This window comes from Phyllobates terribilis, unplaced genomic scaffold (genome assembly GCF_046119375.1).
Source record: "Phyllobates terribilis strain yellow unplaced genomic scaffold, ASM4611937v1 Scaffold_7__3_contigs__length_470593459, whole genome shotgun sequence".
In the NCBI taxonomy this organism is placed as follows: domain Eukaryota; kingdom Metazoa; phylum Chordata; class Amphibia; order Anura; family Dendrobatidae; genus Phyllobates; species Phyllobates terribilis.
The window spans coordinates 18,835,715-18,862,343 of NW_027362767.1; the positions used below are offsets into that span (position 1 = coordinate 18,835,715).

Below are 26,629 nucleotides of genomic sequence, written 5' to 3' on the forward strand. Positions count from 1 at the left end.
CAAGCAGAGACGGTGACAGCAAGTAGAGACTGTGACGGCAAGCAGAGACTCTGACAGCAAGCAGAGACGGAGAGCAAGCAGAGACTGTGACAGCAAGCAGAGACTGTGACAGCAAGCAGAGACGGTGACGGCAAGCAGAGAAGTTGACGGCTGACGGCAAGCAGAGACTGTGACGGCAAGCAGAGACGGTGACGGCAAGCAGAGACGGTGACAGCAAGCAGAGACGGTGACAGCAAGCAGAGACGGTGACAGCAAGCAGAGACTGACAGCAAGCAGAGACGGTGAGAGCAAGCAGAGACGGTGAGAGCAAGCAGAGACGGTGACGGCAAGCAGAGACTGTGACGGCAATCAGAGACGGTGACGGCAAGCAGAGACGGTGACGGCAAGCAGAGACTGTGACGGCAAGCAGAGACGGTGACGGCAAGCAGAGACTGACGGCAAGCAGAGACGGAGAGCAAGCAGAGACTGTGACAGCAAGCAGAGACTGTGACAGCAAGCAGAGACGGTGACGGCAAGCAGAGACGGTGACGGCAAGCAGAGACGGTGACGGCAAGCAGAGACGGTGACAGCAAGCAGAGACTGTGACGGCAAGCAGAGACGGTGACAGCAAGCAGAGACTGACAGCAAGCAGAGACGGTGAGAGCAAGCAGAGACGGTGAGAGCAAGCAGAGACTGTGACGGCAATCAGAGACTGTGACGGCAAGCAGAGACGGTGACGACAAGCAGAGACGGTGACCGCAAGCAGAGACTGTGACGGCAAGCGGAGACGGTGACGGCAAGCGGAGACGGTGACGGCAAGCGGAGACTGTGACGGCAAGCGGAGACTGTGACGGCAAGCGGAGACTGTGACGGCCAGCAGAGACGGTGACGGCAAGCAGAGACGGTGACGGCAAGCAGAGACTGTCACAGCCAGCAGAGACGGTGACAGCAAGCAGAGAAGGTGACAGCAAGCAGAGACGGTGACAGCAAGAAGAGATGGTGACAGCAAGCAGAGACTGTGACGGCAAGCAGAGACGGTGACGGCAAGCAGAGACGGTGACGGCAAGCAGAGACTATGACGGCAAGAAGAGATGGTGACAGCCAGCAGAGACTGTGACAGCCAGCAGAGAAGGTGACAGCAAGCAGAGACGGTGACAGCCAGCAGAGACTGTGACAGCCAGCAGAGACTGTAACAGCAAGCAGAGACGGTGACAGCTAGCAGAGACGGTGACAGCAAGCTGAGATAGAGTCAGCAAGCAGAGACGGTGACGGGAAGCAGAGAATGTGACGGCAAGCAGAGACGGTGACGGCAAGCAGAGACTGTGACAGCAACCAGAGATAGAGTCAGCAAGCAGAGACGGTGACAGCAAGCAGAGATAGAGTCAGCAAGCAGAGATGGTGACGGCAAGCAGAGACTGTGACGGCAAGCAGAGACGGTGACGGCAAGCAGAGACTGTGACAGCAAATAGAGACTGTGACGGCAAGCAGAGACTGTGACAGCCAGCAGAGATGGTGACAACAAGCAGAGATAGTCAGCTAGCAGAGACTGTGACAGCAAGCAGAGACTGTGACGGCAAGCAGAGATTGTGACGGCAAGCAGAGACGGTGACGGCAAGCAGAGACGGTGACGGCAAGCAGAGACGGTGACGGCCATCAGAGACGGTGACAGCAAGCAGAGACGGTGACAGCAAGCAGAGACTGTGACAGCAAGAAGAGATGGTGACAGCAAACAGAGACGGACAGCAAGCAGAGACGGTGACAGCAAGCAGAGACTGTGACGGCAATCAGAGACTGTGATGGCAATCAGAGACTGTGAGGCAAGCAGAGACGGTGACGGCAAGCAGAGACGGTGACGGCAAGAAGAGATGTTGACACCAAGCAGAGACTGTGACAGCCAGCAGAGACGGTGACAGCAAGCAGAGACTGTGACAGCAAGCAGAGACGGTGACAGCCAGCAGAGACTGTGACAGCAAGCAGAGACGGTGACAGCAAGCAGAGACTGTAACAGCAAGCAGAGACGGTGACAGCAAGCAGAGACGGTGACAGCAAGCTGAGATAGAGTCAGCAAGCAGAGACGGTGACGGCAAGCAGAGACTGTGACGGCAAGCAGAGACGGTGACGGCAAGCAGAGACTGTGACGGCAAGCAGAGACTGTGACGGCAAGCAGAGACGGTGACGGCAAGCAGAGACTGTAACAGCAAGAAGAGATGGTGACAGCAAGCAGAGACTGTGACAGCCAGCAGAGACGGTGACAGCAAGCAGAGACGGTGACAGCCAGCAGAGACTGTGACAGCAAGCAGACACGGTGACAGCAAGCAGAGACTAACAGCAAGCACAGATGGTGACGGCAAGCAGAGACTGTGACAGCCAGCAGAGATGGTGACAGCAAGCAGAGATAGTCAGCTAGCAGAGACTGTGACAGCAAGCAGAGACTGTGATGGCAAGCAGAGATTGTGACGGCAAGCAGAGACGGTGACGGCAAGCAGAGACGGTGACGGCAAGCAGAGACTGTCACAGCCAGCAGAGACGGTGACAGCCAGCAGAGACGGTGACAGCCAGCAGAGACTGTGACAGCAAGCAGAGACGGTGACAGCAAGCAGAGACTGTAACAGCAAGCAGAGACGGTGACAGCAAGCAGAGACGGTGACAGCAAGCTGAGATAGAGTCAGCAAGCAGAGACGGTGACGGCAAGCAGAGACTGTGACGGCAAGCAGTGACGGTGATGGCAAGCAGAGACGGTGACAGCAAGCAGAGACTGTAATAGCCAGCAGAGACGGTGACAGCAAGCAGAGATAGAGTCAGCAAGCAGAGATAGAGTCAGCAAGCAGAGATAGAGTCAGCAAGCAGAGATAGAGTCAGCAAGCAGAGATAGAGTCGGCAAGCAGAGACTGTGACGGCAAGCAGAGACTGTGACAGCCAGCAGAGACGGTGACAGCAAGCAGAGATAGAGTCAGCAAGCAGAGACTGTGACAGCCAGCAGAGACTGTGACAGCAAGCAGAGACGGTGACAGCAAACAGAGACTGTAAAAGCAAGCAGAGACGGTGACAGCAAACAGAGACTGTAAAAGCAAGCAGAGACGGTGACAGCAAGCAGAGACGGTGACGGCAAGCAGAGACTGTGACGGCAAGCAGAGACGGTGACAGCAAGCAGAGACGGTGACAGCCAGCAGAGACTGTGACAGCAAGCAGAGACTGTAACAGCAAGCAGAGACGGTGACAGCTAGCAGAGACGGTGACAGCAAGCTGAGATAGAGTCAGCAAGCAGAGACGGTGACGGCAAGCAGAGACTGTGACGGCAAGCAGAGACGGTGACGGCAAGCAGAGACTGTGACGGCAAGCAGAGACTGTGACGGCAACCAGAGACTGTGACGGCAAGCAGAGACGGTGACGGCAAGCAGAGACTGTAACAGCAAGAAGAGATGGTGACAGCAAGCAGAGACTGTGACAGCCAGCAGAGACGGTGACAGCAAGCAGAGACGGTGACAGCCAGCAGAGACTGTGACAGCAAGCAGACACGGTGACAGCAAGCAGAGACTGTAACAGCAAGCAGAGATGGTGACGGCAAGCAGAGACTGTGACAGCCAGCAGAGATGGTGACAGCAAGCAGAGATAGTCAGCTAGCAGAGACTGTGACAGCAAGCAGAGACTGTGACGGCAAGCAGAGATTGTGACGGCAAGCAGAGACGGTGACGGCAAGCAGAGACGGTGACGGCAAGCAGAGACTGTCACAGCCAGCAGAGACTGTCACAGCCAGCAGAGACGGTGACAGCCAGCAGAGACTGTGACAGCAAGCAGAGACGGTGACAGCAAGCAGAGACTGTAACAGCAAGCAGAGACGGTGACAGCAAGCAGAGACGGTGACAGCAAGCTGAGATAGAGTCAGCAAGCAGAGACGGTGACGGCAAGCAGAGACTGTGACGGCAAGCAGAGACGGTGACGGCAAGCAGAGACGGTGACAGCAAGCAGAGACTGTAATAGCCAGCAGAGACGGTGACAGCAAGCAGAGATAGAGTCAGCAAGCAGAGATAGAGTCAGCAAGCAGAGATAGAGTCAGCAAGCAGAGACGCTGACGGCAAGCAGAGACGGTGACGGCAAGCAGAGACGGTGACAGCCAGCAGAGACGGTGACAGCAAGCAGAGATAAAGTCAGCAAGCAGAGACTGTGACAGCCAGCAGAGACTGTGACAGCAAGCAGAGACGGTGACAGCAAGCAGAGACGGTGACAGCAAACAGAGACTGTAAAAGCAAGCAGAGACGGTGACAGCAAGCAGAGACGGTGACGGCAAGCAGAGACGGTGACGGCAAGCAAAGACGGTGACGGCAAGCAGAGACTGACAGCAAGCAGAGACTGTGACAGCAAGCAGAGATAGAGTAAGCAAGCAGAGACGGTGACAGGAAGCAGAGACGGTGACGGCAAGGAGAGACGGTGACGGCAAGCAGAGACGGTGACGGCAAGCAGAGACGGTGACGGCAAGCAGAGATAGGGTCAGCAAGCAGAGACTGTGACAGCCAGCAAAGACTGTGACAGCAAGCAGAGACGGTGACAGCAAGCAGAGACGGTGACAGCAAGCAGAGACGGTGACAGCAAGCAGAGACGGTGACAGCCAGCAGAGACGGTGACAGCAAGCAGAGACGGTGACAGCAAGCAGAGACTGTGACGGCAAGCAGAGACGGTGACTGCAAGCAGAAACGGTGACAGCAAGCAGGGATAGAGTCAGCAAGGAGAGACTGTGACAGCAAGCAGAGATAGTCAGCAAGCAGAGACGGTGACAGCAAGCAGAGACGGTGACAGCAAGCAGAGACGGTGACATCCAGCAGAGACTGTGACAGCCAGCAGAGACTGTGACAGCAAGCAGAGACGGTGACAGCAAGCAGAGACGGTGACAGCAAGCAGAGACTATGACAGCAAGCAGAGACGGTGACGGCAAGCAGAGACTGTGACGGCAAGCAGAGACGGTGACGGCAAGCAGAGACTGTCACAGCCAGCAGAGACGTTGACAGCAAGCAGAGACGGTGACAGCAAGCAGAGACTGTGACAGCAAGCAGAGATGGTGACAGCAAACAGAGACGGACAGCAAGCAGAGACGGTGACAGCAAGCAGAGACAGAGTCAGCAATCAGAGACTGTGACGGCAATCAGAGACTGTGACGTCAAGCAGAGACTGTGACAGCAAGCAGAGACGGTGACAGCAAGCAGAGACTGTAACAGCAAGCAGAGACGGTGACAGCAAGCAGAGATGGTGACAGCCAGCAGAGACTGTGACAGCAAGCAGAGACGGTGACATCCAGCAGAGACTGTGACAGCCAGCAGAGACTGTGACAGCAAGCAGAGACGGTGACAGCAAGCAGAGACGGTGACAGCAAGCAGAGACTATGACGGCAAGCAGAGACGGTGACGGCAAGCAGAGACTGTGACGGCAAGCAGAGACGGTGACGGCAAGCAGAGACTGTCACAGCCAGCAGAGACGTTGACAGCAAGCAGAGACGGTGACAGCAAGCAGAGACTGTGACAGCAAGCAGAGATGGTGACAGCAAACAGAGACGGACAGCAAGCAGAGACGGTGACAGCAAGCAGAGACAGAGTCAGCAATCAGAGACTGTGACGGCAATCAGAGACTGTGACGTCAAGCAGAGACTGTGACAGCAAGCAGAGACGGTGACAGCAAGCAGAGACTGTAACAGCAAGCAGAGACGGTGACAGCAAGCAGAGATGGTGACAGCCAGCAGAGACTGTGACAGCAAGCAGAGATAGAGTCAGCAAGCAGAGATAGAGTCAGCAAGCAGAGACGGTGACAGCAAGCAGAGATAGAGTCAGCAAGCAGAGACGGTGACGGCAAGCAGAGACGGTGACGGCAAGCAGAGACTGTGACGGCAAGCAGAGACTGTGACGGCAAGCAGAGACTGTGACAGCCAGCAGAGACTGTGACAGCAAGCAGAGACGGTGACAGCAAGCAGAGACTGTAATAGCCAGCAGAGACGGTGACAGCAAGCAGAGATAGAGTCAGCAAGCAGAGATAGAGTCAGCAAGCAGAGACGCTGACGGCAAGCAGAGACTGTGACGGCAAGCAGAGACTGTGACAGCCAGCAGAGACGGTGACAGCAAGCAGAGATAGAGTCAGCAAGCAGAGACGGTGACAGCAAGCAGAGACGGTGACAGCAAGCAGAGACGGTGACAGCAAACAGAGATAGAGTCAGCAAGCAGAGACTGTGACGGCAAGGAGAGACGGTGACGGCAAGCAGAGACGGTGACGGCAAGCAGAGACGGTGACGGCAAGCAGAGATAGGGTCAGCAAGCAGAGACTGTGACAGCTAGCAAAGACTGTGACAGCAAGCAGAGACGGTGACAGCAAGCAGAGACGGTGACAGCAAGCAGAGACTGTGACAGCAAGCAGAGACGGTGACAGCAAGCAGAGACGGTGACAGCCAGCAGAGACGGTGACAGCAAGCAGAGACGGTGACAGCAAGCAGAGACGGTGACAGCAAGCAGAGACTGTGACAGCAAGCAGAGACGGTGACTGCAAGCAGAAACGGTGACAGCAAGCAGAGATAGAGTCAGCAAGGAGAGACTGTGACAGCAAGCAGAGATAGTCAGCAAGCAGAGACGGTGACAGCCAGCAGAGACTGTGACAGCCAGCAGAGACAGTGACAGCAAGCAGAGACGGTGACAGAAAGCAGAGACGGTGACAGCAAGCAGAGACTGTAACAGGAAGCAGAGACTATGACAGCAAGCAGAGACGGCGACGGCAAGCCGAGACGGTGACAGCAAGCAGAGACGGTGACAGCAAGCAGAGAGTGACAGCAAGCAGAGACTGTGACGGGAAGCAGAGACGGTGACGGCAAGCAGAGACTGTGACGGCAAGCAGAGACGGTGACAGCAAGCAGAGACTGACAGCAAGCAGAGACTGTGACGGCAAGCAGAGACTGTGACGGCAAGCAGAGACGGTGACGGCAAGCAGAGACGGTGACGGCAAGCAGAGACGGTGACGGCAAGCAGAGACTGTGACGGCAAGCAGAGACGGTGACGGGAAGCAGAGACGGTGACGGGAAGCAGAGACGGTGACGGCAAGCTGAGACTGTGACGGCAAACAGAGACTGTGACAGCCAGCAGAGACTGTGACAGCCAGCAGAAATGGTGACAGCAAGCAGAGATAGTCAGCAAGCAGAGACTGTGACAGCAAGCAGAGACTGTGACGGCAAGCAGAGACTGTGACGGCAAGCAGAGACTGTCACAGCAAGAAGAGATGGTGACAGCAAACAGAGACGGACAGCAAGCAGAGACGGTGACAGCAAGCAGAGACAGAGTCAGCAATCAGAGACTGTGACGTCAAGCAGAGACTGTGACAGCAAGCAGAGACGGTGACAGCAAGCAGAGACTGTAACAGCAAGCAGAGACGGTGACAGCAAGCAGAGATAGAGTCAGCAAGCAGAGACGGTGACGGCAAGCAGAGACTGTGACAGCCAGCAGAGACGGTGACAGCAAGCAGAGATGGAGTCAGCAAGCAGAGACTGTGACAGCCAGCAGAGACTGTGACAGCAAGCAGAGACGGTGACAGCAAACAGAGACTGTAACAGCAAGCAGAGACGGTGACAGCAAGCAGAGACGGTGACAGCAAGCAGAGACTGTGACAGCAAGCAGAGACGGTGACAGCCAGCAGAGACGGTGACGGCAAGCAGAGACTGTGACGGCAAGCAGAAACGGTGACAGCAAGCAGAGATAGAGTCAGCAAGGAGAGACTGTAACAGCAAGCAGAGATAGTCAGCAAGCAGAGACGGTGACAGCAAGCAGAGACGGTGACATCCAGCAGAGACTGTGACAGCCAGCAGAGACTGTGACAGCAAGCAGAGACGGTGACAGCAAGCAGAGACGGTGACGGCAAGCAGAGACTGTGACGGCAAGCAGAGACGGTGACGGCAAGCAGAGACTGTCACAGCCAGCAGAGACATTGACAGCAAGCAGAGACGGTGACAGCAAGCAGAGACTGTGACAGCAAGCAGAGATGGTGACAGCAAACAGAGACGGACAGCAAGCAGAGACGGTGACAGCAAGCAGAGACAGAGTCAGCAAGCAGAGACTGTGACGGCAATCAGAGACTGTGACGTCAAGCAGAGACGGTGACAGCAAGCAGAGACGGTGACAGCAAGCAGAGACTGTGACAGCAAGCAGAGACGGTGACAGCAAGCAGAGATGGTGACAGCCAGCAGAGACTGTGACAGCAAGCAGAGATAGAGTCAGCAAGCAGAGATAGAGTCAGCAAGCAGAGACGGTGACAGCAAGCAGAGACGGTGACGGCAAGCAGAGACTGTGACGGCAAGCAGAGACTGTGACGGCAAGCAGAGACTGTGACGGCAAGCAGAGACTGTGACGGCAAGCAGAGACTGTGACAGCCAGCAGAGACTGTGACAGCAAGCAGAGACGGTGACAGCAAGCAGAGACTGTAATAGCCAGCAGAGACGGTGACAGCAAGCAGAGATAGAGTCAGCAAGCAGAGACTGTGACAGCAAGCAGAGACGGTGACAGCAAACAGAGATAGAGTCAGCAAGCAGAGACGCTGACGGCAAGCAGAGACTGTGACGGCAAGCAGAGACTGTGACAGCCAGCAGAGACGGTGACAGCAAGCAGAGATAGAGTCAGCAAGCAGAGACTGTGACAGCAAGCAGAGACGGTGACAGCAAGCAGAGACGGTGACAGCAAGCAGAGACGGTGACAGCAAACAGAGATAGAGTCAGCAAGCAGAGACTGTGACGGCAAGCAGAGACGGTGACGGCAAGCAGAGACGGTGACGGCAAGCAGAGACGGTGACGGCAAGCAGAGATAGGGTCAGCAAGCAGAGACTGACAGCTAGCAAAGACTGTGACAGCAAGCAGAGACGGTGACAGCAAGCAGAGACGGTGACAGCAAGCAGAGACTGTGACAGCAAGCAGAGACGGTGACAGCAAGCAGAGACGGTGACAGCCAGCAGAGACGGTGACAGCAAGCAGAGACGGTGACAGCAAGCAGAGACGGTGACAGCAAGCAGAGACGGTGACTGCAAGGAGAAACGGTGACAGCAAGCAGAGATAGAGTCAGCAAGGAGAGACTGTGACAGCAAGCAGAGATAGTCAGCAAGCAGAGACGGTGACAGCCAGCAGAGACTGTGACAGCCAGCAGAGACAGTGACAGCAAGCAGAGACGGTGACAGAAAGCAGAGACGGTGACAGCAAGCAGAGACTGTAACAGGAAGCAGAGACTATGACAGCAAGCAGAGACGGCGACGGCAAGCCGAGACGGTGACAGCAAGCAGAGACGGTGACAGCAAGCAGAGACTGACAGCAAGCAGAGACTGTGACGGGAAGCAGAGACGGTGACGGCAAGCAGAGACTGTGACGGCAAGCAGAGACTGTGACGGCAAGCGGAGACGGTGACGGGAAGCGGAGACGGTGACGGCAAGCTGAGACGGTGACGGCAAGCAGAGACGGTGACGGCAAGCAGAGACGGTGACGGCAAGCAGAGACGGTGACGGCAAGCAGAGACTGTGACGGCAAGCAGAGACGGTGACGGGAAGCAGAGACGGTGACGGGAAGCAGAGACGGTGACGGCAAGCTGAGACTGTGACGGCAAACAGAGACTGTGACAGCCAGCAGAGACTGTGACAGCCAGCAGAAATGGTGACAGCAAGCAGAGATAGTCAGCAAGCAGAGACTGTGACAGCAAGCAGAGACTGTGACGGCAAGCAGAGACTGTGACGGCAAGCAGAGACTGTCACAGCAAGAAGAGATGGTGACAGCAAACAGAGACGGACAGCAAGCAGAGACGGTGACAGCAAGCAGAGACAGAGTCAGCAAGCAGAGACTGTGACGGCAATCAGAGACTGTGACGTCAAGCAGAGACTGTGACAGCAAGCAGAGACGGTGACAGCAAGCAGAGACTGTAACAGCAAGCAGAGACGGTGACAGCAAGCAGAGATAGAGTCAGCAAGCAGAGACGGTGACGGCAAGCAGAGACTGTGACAGCCAGCAGAGACGGTGACAGCAAGCAGAGATAGAGTCAGCAAGCAGAGACGGTGACGGCAAGCAGAGACTGTGACAGCCAGCAGAGACGGTGACAGCAAGCAGAGACGGTGACAGCAAACAGAGACTGTAACAGCAAGCAGAGACGGTGACAGCAAGCAGAGACGGTGACAGCAAGCAGAGACGGTGACGGCAAGCAGAGACGGTGACAGCAAGCAGAGACTGTGACAGCAAGCAGAGATAGAGTCAGCAAGCAGAGACGGTGACAGCAAGCAGAGATAGAGTCAGCAAGCAGAGACTGTGACGGCAAGGAGAGACGGTGACGGCAAGCAGAGACGGTGACGGCAAGCAGAGACGGTGACAGCAAGCAGAGATAGAGTCAGCAAGCAGAGACTGTGACAGCAAGCAGAGACTGTGACAGCTAGCAGAGACTGTGACAGCCAGCAGAGACTGTGACAGCAAGCAGAGATGGCGACAGCCAGCAGAGACGGTGACAGCAAGCAGAGATAGAGTCAGCAAGCAGAGACGGTGACGGCAAGCAGAGACTGTGACAGCAACCAGAGACGGTGACGGCAAGCAGAGACGGTGACAGCAAGCAGAGATAGAGTCAGCAAGCAGAGACGGTGACAGCAAGCAGGGACGGTGACAGCAAACAGAGACTGTAACAGCAAGCAGAGACGGTGACAGCAAGCAGAGACTGTAACAGCAAGCAGAGACGGTGACAGCAAGTAGAGACGGTGACAGCAAGCAGAGACGGTGACGGCAAGCAGAGACTGTGACGGCAAGCAGAGATTGTGACGGCAAGCAGAGACGGTGACAGCAAGCCGAAACTGTGACAGCAAGGAGAGACTGTGACAGCAAGCAGAGATAGAGTCAGCAAGCAGAGACGGTGACAGCAAGCAGAGATAGAGTAAGCAAGCAGAGACGGTGACAGCAAGCAGAGATAGAGTCAGCAAGCAGAGACGGTGACAGCAAGCAGAGATAGAGTCAGCAAGCAGAGACGGTGACGGCAAGCAGAGACTGTGACAGCCAGCAGAGACGGTGACAGCAAGCAGAGATGGAGTCAGCAAGCAGAGACTGTGACAGCCAGCAGAGACGGTGACAGCAAGCAGAGACGGTGACAGCAAACAGAGACGGTGACAGCAAGCAGAGACGGTGACAGCAAGCAGAGACTGTGACGGCAAGCAGAGACGGTGACAGCAAGCAGAGACTGTGACAGCAAGCAGAGATAGAGTCAGCAAGCAGAGACGGTGACAGCAAGCAGAGATAGAGTAAGCAAGCAGAGACGGTGACAGCAAGCAGAGATAGAGTCAGCAAGCAGAGACTGTGACGGCAAGGAGAGACGGTGACAGCAAGCAGAGATAGAGTCAGCAAGCAGAGACTGTGACAGCAAGCAGAGACTGTGACAGCCAGCAGAGACTGTGACAGCAAGCAGAGACGGTGACAGCCAGCAGAGACGGTGACAGCAAGCAGAGATAGAGTCAGCAAGCAGAGACGGTGACGGCAAGCAGAGACTGTGACGGCAACCAGAGACGGTGACGGCAAGCAGAGACGGTGACAGCAAGCAGAGATAGAGTCAGCAAGCAGAGACGGTGACAGCAAGCAGAGACGGTGACAGCAAGCAGAGACGGTGACAGCAAACAGAGACTGTAACAGCAAGCAGAGACGGTGACAGCAAGCAGAGACGGTGATGGCAAGCAGAGACTGTGACAGCAAGCAGAGACTGTGACAGCCAGCAGAGACGGTGACAGCAAGCAGAGACGGTGACAGCAAGCAGAGACTGTGACGGCAAGCAGAGACTGTGACAGCCAGCAGAGACGGTGACAGCAAGCAGAGACGGTGACAGCAAGCAGAGACGGTGACAGCAAGCAGAGACTGTGACAGCAAGAAGAGATGGTGACAGCAAGCAGAGACTGTGATAGCAAGCTGAGCTGTTGAGGACTTGGAACTGAAAGTGATGAGAAGGTTGCAGATCTTTTCATTGTACAGGGCTCCCGGCCCTTTACAATGCTGTGAGGAGCGCACATCCGATCATTAATGGGGCGACTCTGGGTGCCTGCGCCCCCCGTGCTCACTCTTTGGCCTCATGTTTCTGTCCGGCTGCTGCTGGCGCTCCAGGATGAATGTGATTATAGTGAACTCTCATTATTGTCTCTCGAGGAGTCGATGTAGTCATTGTATGGAGCACGCTCATTAGCTCGGTGCAACGTTCTGCTGGTCGTCATTGCAAGCAAAGCAGCCAGGACCGAACCTGCCACCTGCAAACCTAGTATCCCCTCTACAATCAGGGAATGGTTTTCTAATCAGTTTCCTCAGCCTTAGGCCACGGCCCCACTATCAGTATTTGGTCAGTATTTTTTCTATTATACCTTTTCTCTGATTGTTCCTCACCTGGTTTTGGCTTCCGAGAAAAAATACTGACCAAATACTGATAGTGCGGCGTGGCCTAAAATGCTCTACGGTGGCTTTTGACGCACATCTGTGTTTTGCATGTAGTAAGAACTTCCATCCCTAAAGCGTTGGCTTCGTCCTGGCACCGCGGTGACTCCAACTATGGAGGCAGCATAAGGCCAAGTTCACACAACGAATATTTGGTGCATCTTTGCTGCAGCATTTCTGCTTTATTTTGCTAATTTAAAATGAATGGATAAAATGAAGGTTTTTTTAAGCTGTGTTTTTTCTCTTTTCGGTATGTCGTGCTTTGAGAAAACTTTATTGACAGTCGTGCGGTTTACATGTGTTATTACTGCATTTTTCACATCTAATTCAAAGTCTATGGGGAAAATCAGAAAATAAATGTTTTACCTCAAGAGAACGACATTCTGCGGATTTCACTTTCTGCAGGACGGTGGGGACAAGAGATGCATAAATCTCATCCACATTGCTGGAGATTTAATACGCCGCCGAGCTTTTGCGTAGCAGAAAAGCCCCAAACCAAATACTCATCACGGGAACTTCTTAGGGAATTGCATTGTGAGCGGTTTCCCAGTGTATACGGTTCCGTTTACCAGCTGATGGGATCCCGGTAATTGCTTCGTTTGGTTTTGAGGCTTGTGCCCTTTGTGCCATCAGGAGAAGCCAGGAACCATTTCATTAAAGTCCTCCCCACTTGTATTGCTCAGATTACAATTCCCTAGAACCATGGGTGACGGGTCATAGAGTCAGATTCGGGGCTGGCATCTACAGCAGCGAGGCCAGCTGTCACACACAAGCCACCGGCACCACCAGCCAAATCCATTAATGATCCCAGTGGTGGCTCCTTCATAGAGCTGGTGGTTAGCCAGGCTGTCCTTATGGGCCTGAAGGTCAGTGAAAGATAAACGCATTGATACTTTTTTTTTTATATCCTCCTGAATCCGGAGAAATGTTTGCAATTTGCAAATGAGGCGTTAAGTGCTTTGACACGCCCAGAGCACTTAAAGGGGTTGTCCAGTTAAACAAGTTATGACCTATCAGGATAAGTGATAACTTGCTGACTGGTGAGTGGCCCACCAGCAGATCGGAGATCTTTTATCCTTGTCACAAGATGATGTGGCAGGTTGGACGCCCGACCGCCGCTCCATTCATTCTCTGTAGTCTGCTGGAAAAAGCCAAATGCAACACTTGGCAGCCCCATAGGGAATGAATGAAGCGGAGTTCAAGGCGAGTAAGCGCACTGCTGCATTCTAATGGGGATACAAGTTCTGCCGATCGGAGTCCCAGCGGTCGGGCCTCGACCAATCAATAACTTATCTGATAACTTGTTTTATCCGGACAACCCCTTTATTGAAACTCTTCCTCCTGAGCTTCGCTCCGTATGTCTGTGACATCAGGAAACCAGATCACCGCTCTCCTCGCTGCTAAGGGGCGAAGGCTCCAGAGATCTACTGTGCATGCGACCCCCGGCCGCGCCAAGCATCCTCTTCCTCTTCTGGGTGTGCGGAGTGGGCACGTGAGCAGTAGATCTCTGAAGCCTTCGCCCCTTAGCAGTGCCCCACAGAGGAGAGCGGTGATCTGCGCAGGCGCTAGGTTTCCTGATGTCACAGACACATTGAGGCATCACTCATAGTGAAGAAGACGCTGGATGGAAATAACCTCAGGAGGCCGAGTTTCATTAAATGGATTTATTCCCATTTCCAAAATCCTGTCCCAATATGTTGTAGGTGTAATAATAATAATAATATTAGCAAATACCTCCAATTAGAAATGTAGTATAGTTCTCCTGATTCACTGTCACTTACCCCATGTGCAGGGCATTGCAGTAGCTTAGGTATCCATGGTACCTTAGTGACTGACAGTGGTCATAACCATGGATACCTAAGCTACTGTAATGCCCTGCACATGGGGTAAGTGACAGTGAATCAGGAGAACTATACTACATTTCTAATTGGAGGTATTTGCTAATATTATTATTATTATTACACCTACAACATGTTGGGATAGAATCATGGAGAAGAATACCCCTTTTAAGTGCTGTGGGCGTGGCAAAGCACTGATCGCCTCATTTGCATACTGTGTAAATCCTGGATCTCCCTGGATTGTAGCAGCGCTGCGCCCATCTCTCCCTGGTCACGTCCCCCTATAAACTGTGCAGGGGGTGATTTTGCAGACAAACCCCTTTACTGTGTGCCCCCCATAGATGAGCCTTTGGGGTGGGGGGTGATTGGGCCCCTCACCCTGCCTGTGTCCCCGCCCATCTGCACCCCAGTGCTGACTCTGGGGGTCCCGGCGAGGCTGCCCTTGTGCGCCCTCCCCCGGCGCCGCCTCCCTCTCCGCCCGGCCCTGCTTCCCCTCCGGACATGTGCGGCGCCGCGGTGTGATCAGTGGAGGCTGCTTCCGTCCCGGAGGCTCCGGCCCCTCCACGTGCTGCGCCCCCCGCGCCCGGGACCCCGAGTCTGGGGGATCGGTCAGGTAAGTGCGGGCTGGGGGCGGCTGCTGGGCCACGTGACTGCCCCCCACCTCCTCTGTAACTTCCCCTCTCCCCCGGATGGTTCCGTACACACAGAGCATAAAGTTCCCTGCAGAGGAGGCCTCACCGCGGAGGTCGTCACCGCTGCCGCAGAACCTCTTGGAGAAGAGCAGGGCTCCGGGGCCTCCTGCTGTTTACTGTGCTGCTCTGGCTGTTGATTGACAGGTCACTTGTTTTCTTGCTGCACCACATGCGGGGGAGGGGGGCACATACTTTTGTGTATTGCTGCGGATGGGAGGGGGCTGGGTGTCCTAAATAAAGACCCCCATATCTATCCTTTTGCTGCTGCAGAACCTCTTTCATAAGGATAGTCCCCGCCTGTCACTTCCTGGGGTCGGTAAAGCTGCTGGTGATTGACAATCAATACTTGTCACAAAGTTGTTTCCGTGGACGGGTGGGCAAGTTGTAATGTACAGACCCCTCCTCGCACACCCCTGAGGTGAATGCTGGCTGCTCCAGCTGCTGCAGAACCTCTTTTGAGACGTAGAAGTGTGTTTTGCTTGTTTTCAGTCCCTGATAGTTTGTAGCGCTGTGATCTGGTCACTGACACTTTGCTGATTACTTTGTAACTACATGTACTGCACTGATAATGGGGGGTGCATGCTGAATAATAACCCCCCGCCCTTTCCTTTCTTGTGCTGGCGTTTCCCCCCTGTCCGCCATACATGTAAGACGTGGAGGAAGAGCGGTTCTGAAGTTTCCTAGCAACATGGCCGGATTGACAGTGAGCTCAGCCAATGCTCCCTGTGTGCGGAGGCCATGATTACAGGGTGTTGTAATACTGGAGTTCAGGGTGCAGACCAAGATCCCCTCCGCACCCCACCATGGTCCCTGACAACCCCCTCCAGCAGCCCTCCCTGCTCTTACCTGCCCCTCTACATACCCCATCTGCCGCCCACTCTGGTCCCTGACAACCCCCTCCGGCAGCCCTCCCTGCTCTTACCTGCCCCTCTACATACCCCATCTGCTGCCCACTCTGGTCCCTGACAACCCCCTCCGGCAGCCCTCCCTGCTCTTACCTGCCCCTCTACATACCCCATCTGCCGCCCACTCTGGTCCCTGACAACCCCCTCCGGCAGCCCTCCCTGCTCTTACCTGCCCCTCTACATACCCCATCTGCTGCCCACTCTGGTCCCTGACAACCCCCTCCGGCAGCCCTCCCTGCTCTTACCTGCCCCTCTACATACCCCATCTGCTGCCCACTCTGGTCCCTGACAACCCCCTCCGGCAGCCCTCCCTGCTCTTACCTGCCCCTCTACATACCCCATCTGCCGCCCACTCTGGTCCCTGACAACCCCCTCCGGCAGCCCTCCCTGCTCTTACCTGCCCCTCTTCATACCCCATCTGCTGCCCACTCTGGTCCCTGACAACCCCCTCCGGCAGCCCTCCCTGCTCTTACCTGCCCCTCTACATACCCCATCTGCCGCCCACTCTGGTCCCTAACAACGCCCTCCCTGTCTTTAGCTGCCCCCTCTGCCCTGCTTTCTGCCCCTGACAGCTCCGCCATGCCTCCTCCGCCATTAACCCTCTTCATTGACTCCTGATGAAGTGTTGTGTTTGCACAATCCTCCAGTTCTTTATCCTTCATAAACCCCCCCTGAATAGCCGCCCGCTCCCCCTGAACTCGCCCTTTGTGTTTGGAAACCTGTAAACACAGAGGAGAAGTTGTGAGGTGGCAGCCAGCAGCCGCCTCTGTGCCTTTAAGGAGTAACCCCTTACTTGCCAGGCTAAAGAAAATCCATCCTTCCAGAATAATGAATCTTGTTGTTTACTGTGCACATATTGTCATATAGGAGTGCCGTACGCACAGGGGGTCCGGTGACTGCAGCCCACCCCGACGCTGGTGATCTGCAGAGTGTGCAGGACTTCATAAACCTGGGGGTTGTGCGCGGTAAATGTATCCATATAACGTCAGCAGTCACCCCGAGTATAATGTTAGAAGGTGCAGATGCAAGGTCTGGGACAGTCAGTGACACTGGGGGTACGGGACAATGACACTCGGGGTGCAGGGTACAGCACAATGAAGCTGACCCTCGGCATTCGAGACAGTGACACTCGGGGTGCAGGATACGGGACGATGAAGCTGACCCTCGAGGTGCAGGATAATGACATTTAGGTTGTGGGACAATGACGCTGACCCTCGGGGTACGGGACCGTGACATTTTTGGGTACGGGACAATGACACTCGAGGTGCAGGATACGGGACAATGAAGCTCACCCTCGGGGTGCAGGATAATGACATTTAGGGTTCGGGACAATGACGCTGACCCGCGGGGTACGGGACGATGACACTCGAGGTGCAGGGTACAGCACAATGAAGCTGACCCTCGGCATTCGAGACAGTGACACTCAGGGTGCATGATACGGGACAATGAAGCTGACCCTCGGGGTGCAGGATAATGACATTTAGGGTATGTGACGATGACGCTGACCCTCGGGGTACGGGACAATAACACTCGAGGTGCAGGATAATGACATTTAGGGTATGGGACGATGACGCTGACCCGCGGGGTACGGGACGATGACACTCCAGGTGCAGGATAATGACATTTAGGGTATGGGACGATGACGCTGACCCTCGGGGTACGGGACAATAACACTCGAGGTGCAGGATAATGACATTTAGGGTATGTGACGATGACGCTGACCCTCGGGGTACGGGACAATAACACTCGAGGTGCAGGATAATGACATTTAGGGTATGGGACGATGACGCTGACCCGCGGGTTACGGGACGATGACACTCCACTTGCAGGATAATGACACTTAGGGTATGGGACGATGACGCTGACCCTCGGGGTACGGGACAATAACACTCGAGGTGCAGGATAATGACATTTAGGGTTCGGGACGATGACACTCAGGGTACAGGATGACACTTGAGGTACGGGTCACATCGGTTTGTGTGAAGACGTGGGGGTGTCTCCTCCCTGCTCGGGGAGCCATTATTGTGGGGACGACCCGCCATAACAATGATCGGACGCGGTGTCTCCTCTTTCCGCTGATAAGCCGCTCGTCGCCATAGCAACCTTCCATGAAATGACTTCACTCCCGGCCCTGATATCACTTTCTGGGTAGAGGCTCCTGGGACTTTCTCTTATTTGCTTGAGAAAAGTTATGGGAAAAGTTTCTAAGAGGCTTCTGAGAACACGGGCGGCGCCTCTAACCCCATCGCTTCCATAAGTCCTCGGCTGAGGTTTTCCTATCATCTGCTGTTTTTTGTGTAACTGTTACCTTTGACGTAAGAGCGATTTCAATCTTTTATCCGTCGCCTTCTGTAGCGGTGTGGACGGTTCTGTCCGGTCCTTTCTGTCTCAGGGAAAGCTGGGTGACGAGGAATACAAGATGCCTTTAGGAACAAATCGGATTTCAGATTTAATTGTCCCAGGACTGGTACATTTATGTAAGGTGTGACCTGATTGGTTGCCCTTTTAAACGCTTTAAAACAGGTGGTCATATCGACCAATCAGATTACTGCTTTAATTTTCCATCCTGCAATAGATAAATAAGAGCTGGAGTCTGATTGGTCTTTTTTTCTTCCCTCATTCAATGTGTACTGCACATCTGTATTAAAGTTTGCCAATCGTCATCTGATCCATTTTTTTTTGCTTAAATTCCAAAACATGCGAGACAGCCGTACTTTGTTCACACTGATTTATTTCCTGTACTGTTCCTCAGTCACTCCCAGAGCTGCATTCACAATTCTTATGGTCGTAGATGAAGCTCATGTGACCTCACAACTGGCTGCTCTGATCTGTGTAGCTGACAGTCCCATTCACTGACCGCAACCAGAGGGCTTGAAACCCCAAAGTGCCAGATTCATTACTGCATTTGTGCATTTTTTTGTAATGTTTTTCTCCATTTTTTATTTTATTTAATTTTTTTAATCGCCACCAAATTATTCTTTTAATGCGTCAATTTTATGTTTTCACCTTTTTTTTTTTTTTTTGGTAGCAAAGAGTCAAAGACAAAAATAAAAAAATACTTTTTTTTTTTATCCCCCACCTCCCTAAATTCATGAATCGCAGGTGATATTTTGAAGAATTTGATGGGAATGAATGCAGCGAGACAATGTGATACCGAAATATGATGACTCGGGGCCCAGAGTTTATTAGACAGTTAAAGAACTTTTTAAACTTTATAAACCTGCGGACGCCTTGATTGCTGGGATCTGCCGCCGCTTTATTATCGGAGGTGGTCTGAGGTCTGGGTCTCCCCCCCTCCCCCCCCCTCCCCATGTGACCCGGAGAATGAAGGGGACGCAACGCTGGCGTAGCACATGCGGCTCAGTCAGTGAGCGTTACTGGGGTGGGTCATGGATTTAGAAGGGAATTCGCCTTTTTCATTCTTGGGATATGTGGGGTCTCCACTTGTCTTAAAGGGATGTCAATATGGACTACCCCTTTAACACACCGTTGCTCCTCCCTCTACGGCTGCAGCAATGATTTCTTGCTCATTTCTTATATATTTTGTCTTCTGCTCCTTCCAGGAAACTTTGTCTAAATGGGTCCAGTGATGCCTCCCAGTAAGAAGCCGGAGGGGACGGGAATCAGCATTTCCAGCCAGTGTTTCCGGAGCAGCACATTATCCACCCCGCTCCACGATGACGACGACTTAGACTTCTCACCCCCGCCGGTCAAGACGAATAAGGAGAAGGGCGGCATGGAGGATGAGGAGCTAACGAATTTGAACTGGCTTCACGAGAGCAAAAACTTGCTGAAAAGTTTTGGGGACTCCGTGTTACGGTCGGTCAGTCCCGTTCAGGACATCGACGATGACACACCGCCCTCCCCCGCCCAGTCAGACATGCCCTACGATGCCAAGCAGAACCCCAACTGTAAGCCCCCCTACTCCTTCAGCTGTCTCATATTTATGGCTATTGAGGATTCTCCCACCAAGAGACTTCCCGTAAAGGATATTTACAATTGGATCCTGGAACACTTCCCTTACTTTGCCAACGCGCCCACGGGCTGGAAGAACTCTGTGCGGCACAACTTGTCCTTGAATAAATGTTTCAAGAAAGTCGATAAGGACAGAAGTCAGGTAAGACGCCGTTGTGGTAGTGATACTGGGGGCTGCGGTGATGCAGGTGAATTCATAACTGGCTTAGTGATTGGACACACAGAGTGGTCATAAATGGTTGCACATCCAGTTGGATGAATGTCTCAAGTGGGGACCACAAGGCTCTGTCCGGGGCCCTGTGTTGTTCAACATCTTTATAAATGATTTAGATGAAGGAATAGAGGGTAAACTGATTAAGTTTGCTGATGACACAAAGCTAGGAGGGATAGCTAACACTAGAGAGGATTCAGAAGGATCTAAACAAACTGGAACTGTGGGCAGCAACTAACAGAATGGTTTATAACGGAGAAATGCAAAGACCTACATCTGGGCAAGAAAAATGAAAAAAGCATATATAGAATGGGAGGAATAGAACTAAGCAACAGCACGTGTGGAAAAGACTTGGGTAGACTAATAGATCATAGACTGCACATGAGTCAACAGAGTGATGCAGCAGCAAAAAAAGGCAAACACCGTTCTGGGATGTATTAAGAGAAGCATACAGTCTAGATCACGTGAAGTCATTATCCTCCTCTACTTCTCTATGGTCAGACCTCATCTGGATACTGTGTCCAGTTCTGGGCGCCACAGTGTAAAAAACACAGCAAAACTAGAGCAAGTTCAGAGAAGAGCGACCAGGATGGTGACCGGTCTATAAACTATGTCCTACAAGGAATGGTTAGAGTATCTGGGAATGTTTAGCAACAGAGAAGACTGAGAGGAGACTTAACAGCTGTCTACAAATATCTGAAGGGCCGTCACACTGTGGAGGGATCAGCTTTATTCTCATTTGCACATAGAAAGACTAGAAGCAATGGGATGAAACTGAATGGGAGAAGATACAGATTAGATATTAGAAAAAACTTTTTGACAGTGAGATGATCAATGAGAGGAACAGGCGGCCACGAGAGGTGGTGAGTTCTCCTTCAATGGACGTCTTCACACAGAGGCTGGACAGACATCTGTCTGAGAGGGTTTAGTGACTCCTGCATTGAGTCGGGGGTTGGACACGAGGATCCTGGAGGCCCCCTACAACGAGGACATTCTAGGATCCTCCGAGGCCCCCCCGATAGCCCGTCAGTTATCTTACCGTGCTGAGGGAATTGCACTACGAGCAATAATAGAAGATGAATATCAGTTGTGTCATCTCTCCAAAGTTGGGGAATTGTTTTATAAGCAATAACCGTCATCAGGAGCAGAACAGGAGTGTGACTTTTTGTGATGACATTGCTTATATGCCAATTACTAAATATCCTTTGTTACCTAAAGAAGTAATTTCATGACATTACATAAAGTGAGAGAGAGTCTGACAATGACGCTGTTTGTATTACCCATAATGCAGCTGCTTTCTATGATATTTTTGGGAATTTTTTTCAGTTTTTTTTTATTTTTTTTTTGCTTTGGTTCTTTAAGGCAGAGGTTTAAACATAGTTACTGTAAAGGGAAATTGCACAACTAGCAATTCCTGGTATGTCTATATAGTAATCCCTGGATATCTTTCATTTCCCTATTGGACACATAAGCGGTTTCCTCCGTAGACCTGCAGAATGTGAGCTCCGTGTATCGGGCGCCTCTGTGGAGGACACATTTATATAGGACCCACATAGGGGAAATCACAAGAACTACTACTGCCGTCCAGTGGGGCGTCCCCCGGTAGGAAATGCTGGGAGTTGTAGTCTCTGTTTACTCTCCCACCCCTGCTGTCACTTTTCACTCAGGGCTCTGGGAAAGCTGGGTGCGCGCGGCGCTCAGGTCTGTGTCACCACATTGTAGCAATGTTATATTTCCATACAGACAGGACTGTAGGTTTGGGGGTCACATTAACCTTTGCGGGGGTTTGCTTGCCGCTCAGTCCCAGGCTCTTATGGGTAATCTGAGCTTTCGGCCCCCTCCCCCCCGTAATGTCCCTTCTGCCCGTGAGTACCCGACGAATCCGCTGCCATCTGGTCCTCGGCTGCAGAGAGGAATTTTCTCTTGTATACGTGTTTCCATAGCAACGGTCTCACAGTTGATGGGGAGAGTACCCAGTTGCCATAGTGACAGAGTTCCTGATGTGGCAGTTTGTGCGTGCGGGGAGAGGCGAGCGCGGGGCTCGTGTGGCGAAGCTATTATATAGGGGACGGGGTGGGGGACGCGTGACGCCATGTAAAACGTTCGTTTTATTTTTGGATATTTTCGCAGTCGGCTCGCTGTGATTATTTTCTTCTCTTGCGTCGAGTCAGCGGCTTCTGTGCTAAAAATGGAAAATGTAATATCGCGGGGACTCGGACGTAAACGCCACACGGACGCCATGTTGTAGGACTACACAGCCAAGCATGACCAAAATGCAAATGTGCAAGGCCCTAAAATAGACCCCTGAACCCCACCAAAGATGAAGTGGGAGGAAGGGGACGACTTTCTCCGACCCCCTGAGCGGGTCTCTCGGTGGCTAGAACGATTGTCCCCCATGAAGATGGAAACGTCAGACTAGGACGAACTTGTTCCCCCAAATGAGATGACGGAGGGTCTTGTAGCGCCATTGTCCCCGGTGTGCCCCCCCCATCCTGTATGCGGAGCGTGTTGGATCGCTGCACTTTGCTATTAACCCTGTATGAACCAGCAGCAGCGGAGGTTAACAATAGAAACCTGTAGGAAGTCGCCATGACGCAGTAGATAACATTTCTGTGCACAGCAGCGTTTGGGACTGTTCATCCTGAGCCTCCTGATTCATGTATTGAATTGTAATGGTGTGGTAAAGACAAGACCCTGTCAGGTGAAGTGGAGGATGATGATTGGCGTGCGCAAATAATTATACCTTTTGGGGGTCTATTGAAAGATGGGTGACACCCCCCCCCCATACTTCTGATGTGGGGATAATGGTATAAAGCGGCATCCACTGCAACAAAGCTGCACCTCGTGGTTACTTTGCTCTTGTTACAGTGTATCGGCGTCAGACTGACACTTCCACCTGTGATTTTGGTCTTGGTGGGAGGGCCGTTAGTCAGGACGGTCCATGCGAGACCCTCGGACCTCTCTCTCCATGCAGCGTGCGCCTCCCCTGGCCTCTTTTGGCAGCGCACAGTGTGTGTCTTTGCCTCTGATTACAGATCCTTCCCTCCTGGCGGCTTCCATTAAGGGCTCCTCGACCCGCAGAAAACACGAGCGTCATCATTTATTTAGTAATATTCCATCTGGAGTCGCCGGCTGGTCATGTGACTGCGCTGGGAAGAGCCGGCCTGCAGCCACCGGTAACATTTGGGTGCCAACTAATATGGCCACCACTAATGCTTCCCTAGATGTTGGCAGGTTTTTTGAAATGTAAATGGCAGTCACTGCCCAGGTATTCACTTGTATATCCCTTGTATATCAGGGGTCTGGGAGAGCTGGGTTACCCTGTAACTGCTGCCATATTTGTGCACTGGTCACCAATATCACATTGGGTTTCCCGGTCCTGTTATAATGCGTCACTGCAGATTACGGAGGTCTCGCGATGGCGGTACGGGACTTTGCGGCGTACATTTGGTAGGTTAGAAGTGCTGAGGATGATGGCAGAGGTAGCCATGTTGGTTGCAACCCAACTTTCCCAGAAATGTAGAAACTACAGAACAGACTTTGTAGCAAGTTGTTCAGAGAGATTGATCCTAAGATTTGTGTGTGTGTGTCCCTTTAAATCCACTCCGTTTTTGGGAGCTGGGGTGGCATGTGAGGGTGCGCGGCCAGCTTGCCGTACGTAATGTAACCGAGCCGCTCGTCTTTGTTGTGAGGCGCTGGGTTGTAGGTTGGGATTATTTTTAGACGCCCGGAGCCTCGTCCTCTGGGGTGATATCATTTATCATGGAAGGACGTGTCCCGGGCTCAGATTCTTATTGAGGGGTCTGACAAGGACTCATTCCTGTCGCTGTAGGAGGGATGTTCCAGGCGTCGTTGTCCTGCGCTGCGGATGGGTTCAGAAAATGGCAGGTGTACCTAATAGAAACGTATCGACATTGGGGGAGATTTAAAGGGATGTTTCCGCAGGATGAGCCATAACTATCTGGTGCATCCATGTTCCGCCTCTGGGGTCCACACCTCCCTCCAGAACGGAGCTCGTCATGTGCCACTGTCAGGCAGGCGTCCTCCCATAGAAGTGAATGGAAATTGCATGCACAACCACTTAGCCGTTCCTGGCAGCGCAGGATACAACAGCGCCATTCTGTAGGGAGGTGCTGGTGCCAGAGCTCGACCCCGCATCTATCAGACATTGGTAGAGGGTCCGAGGAGGGAATACCCCTTTAACGTGCGTGGAGTCCAGTCTGATACATTGTTACTATGTATCAGGACATTAGTGTAGCTCTGTGTGAGCCGGATGTCTACCTCCTGGATGTAAATAGCAATGTTAATCAATTCACTGCCAGAAAGAAGAGATTGTGAAAACTACGAGGCAGTGCATTGTAACGCTGCAGCTCTCTCCATTACATGCTTCCTTCCCCCTGACAGTGACGTTCATTACTGTATCTGCCGCTCGCTTTCTTATCGCCGTTCTGTCGTTTGTTTAAACCAATCCTCGAACGCCCCGGAATTCCGTTTGGTTGCTATGGGCAACAGCGCTGCGAAACGATACTCAGCTGCTGCGGCTGAAACCGTCCCGTTCATCAGCCGTCACTTATTGCTAGGAGACCCTCATCTGGTAATCTCTCCTCGGACGGGGACGCTGGAGCCAGCGCAGGGGTCGCACGCCAGCTGTCATACGGCAGGAATTAATCACCGCAAAGTGCTGTAAACTCTATTGATTTCCTCCCGGACTCCGGCAGCAGCCGTCCGACCGCGCGGGGATGGCGAATACGGGGGAAACGGCAAGAAATGGCGCCTTACACATGTGCAGAGCGAAGATGAACCGGGGCACCCAAATAATCACCAGTGTGAGGGAATGTGGGCGGCACGGCCAGTCTACAGCTTATAATAGTGCTGGAGCGTAATAAGAGGCTGATATAATCTCCAGACATTACACCATATGTGACTGATATGAGTGCTGGAGCGTTATAAGAAGAGCTGATATCAGTCACATGTGATGTAATGTCTGGAGGTTATATCAGTACTGGAGCGTTATAAGAGGCTGATATCAGTCACATATGATGTAATGTCTGGAGGCTATATCAGTACTGGAGCATTATAAGAGGCTGATATCAGTCACATATGATGTAATGTCTGGAGGTTATATCAGTACTGGAGCGTTATAAGAGGGGCTGATATCAGTCACATATGATGTTATGTCAGTACTGGAGCATTATAAGAGGCTGATATCAGTCACATATGGTGTAATGTCTGGAGGTTATATCAGTACTGGAGCATTATAAGAGGCTGATATCAGTCACATATGATGTAATGTCTGGAGGTTATATCAGTACTGGAGCATTATAAGAGGCTGATATCAGTCACATATGATGTAATGTCTGGAGGTTATATCAGTACTGGAGCATTATAAGAGGCTGATATCAGTCACATATGATGTAATGTCTGGAGGTTATATCAGTACTGGAGCGTTATAAGAGGGGCTGATATCAGTCACATATGATGTTATGTCAGTACTGGAGCATTATAAGAGGCTGATATCAGTCACATATGGTGTAATGTCTGGAGGTTATATCAGTACTGGAGCATTATAAGAGGCTGATATCAGTCACATATGATGTAATGTCTGGAGGTTATATCAGTACTGGAGCATTATAAGAGGCTGATATCAGTCACATATGATGTAATGTCTGGAGGTTATATCAGTACTGGAGCATTATAAGAGGCTGATATCAGTCACATATGGTGTAATGTCTGGAGGTTATATCAGTACTGGAGCATTATAAGAGGCTGATATCAGTCACATATGATGTAATGTCTGGAGGTTATATCAGTACTGGAGCATTATAAGAGGGGCTGATATCAGTCACATATGGTGTAATGTCTGGAGGTTATATCAGTACTGGAGCATTATAAGAGGGGCTGATATCAGTCACATATGGTGTAATGTCTGGAGGTTATATCAGTACTGGAGCGTTATAAGAGGGGCTGATATCGGTCACATATAGGAGGGTCTCGGCACTAGAGAGAGGTGATATAATCTGCTCATGTGGATCAGGGGCTTACTGACCATTAATTTTGCTCATCCTGAGCTTCTTGTTGCATGAATGAATATAATGACAGAGTAGACTGACACTGTTTCAGGCCGAGCTGTCTGCCGTTCGGGGTGTGTGGTAAGCTGGGTACGACCTATATTTATGCTACACTTTTCGGCGTTTTCCTGTATTTGGGTCACTTTCTTTTGAAGTCTTGATTTACATCAGCAAAACGAGCGATCTGCAAATGAAGCGTGCGGGGAGGTGGCGGAGCGAGGTATGAGGTGCGCGGTGCCTCACACTCATGACTGGGGTGAACTCGGGGCTTTCTTCCTCTGTACGTGGGTTGGTGTTTGCCGGCGGTGACATCTGGGGTCAAGTCTGTATTAGTCAATATTTGGTGGAACCTTTATCTGAAGGACTTGTGTTCCGGGGGTCAGCGGGAGCGTGCGGCCTCTCAGCAATCAATGCCTGGTGTGGTGATGGGAGCGTGGGCGATCATACGTGTCTGCCTGCGGGTGTGAGACTGTCCACGGATGCAGAAGAGGTGGGAAGGTTAGATTTGGGGTGCAGGACACTAAGAAAGCGGCGTGA

At 52.4% G+C, this 26,629-nt stretch overlaps 1 protein-coding gene across 6 annotated transcripts in view; it reads left to right on the forward strand.

Moving 5' to 3' along the window:
- The window catches only part of FOXN3 (forkhead box N3), a 179,230-nt gene that overhangs the window by 117,452 nt on the left and 35,149 nt on the right, over positions 1-26,629 (forward strand). For 3 of the 6 annotated variants that reach the window (XM_073638217.1, XM_073638219.1, XM_073638218.1), the window contains exon 2: positions 19,402-19,955. In XM_073638217.1, coding sequence (XP_073494318.1) covers positions 19,416-19,955 — 540 coding nt within the window. In that variant the 5' untranslated portion in view covers positions 19,402-19,415. Of the gene's footprint in view, positions 1-14,695; positions 14,855-19,401; positions 19,956-26,629 lie in introns of those variants that run through there. The other 3 variants (XM_073638216.1, XM_073638221.1, XM_073638220.1) reach the window with 2 other exon arrangements.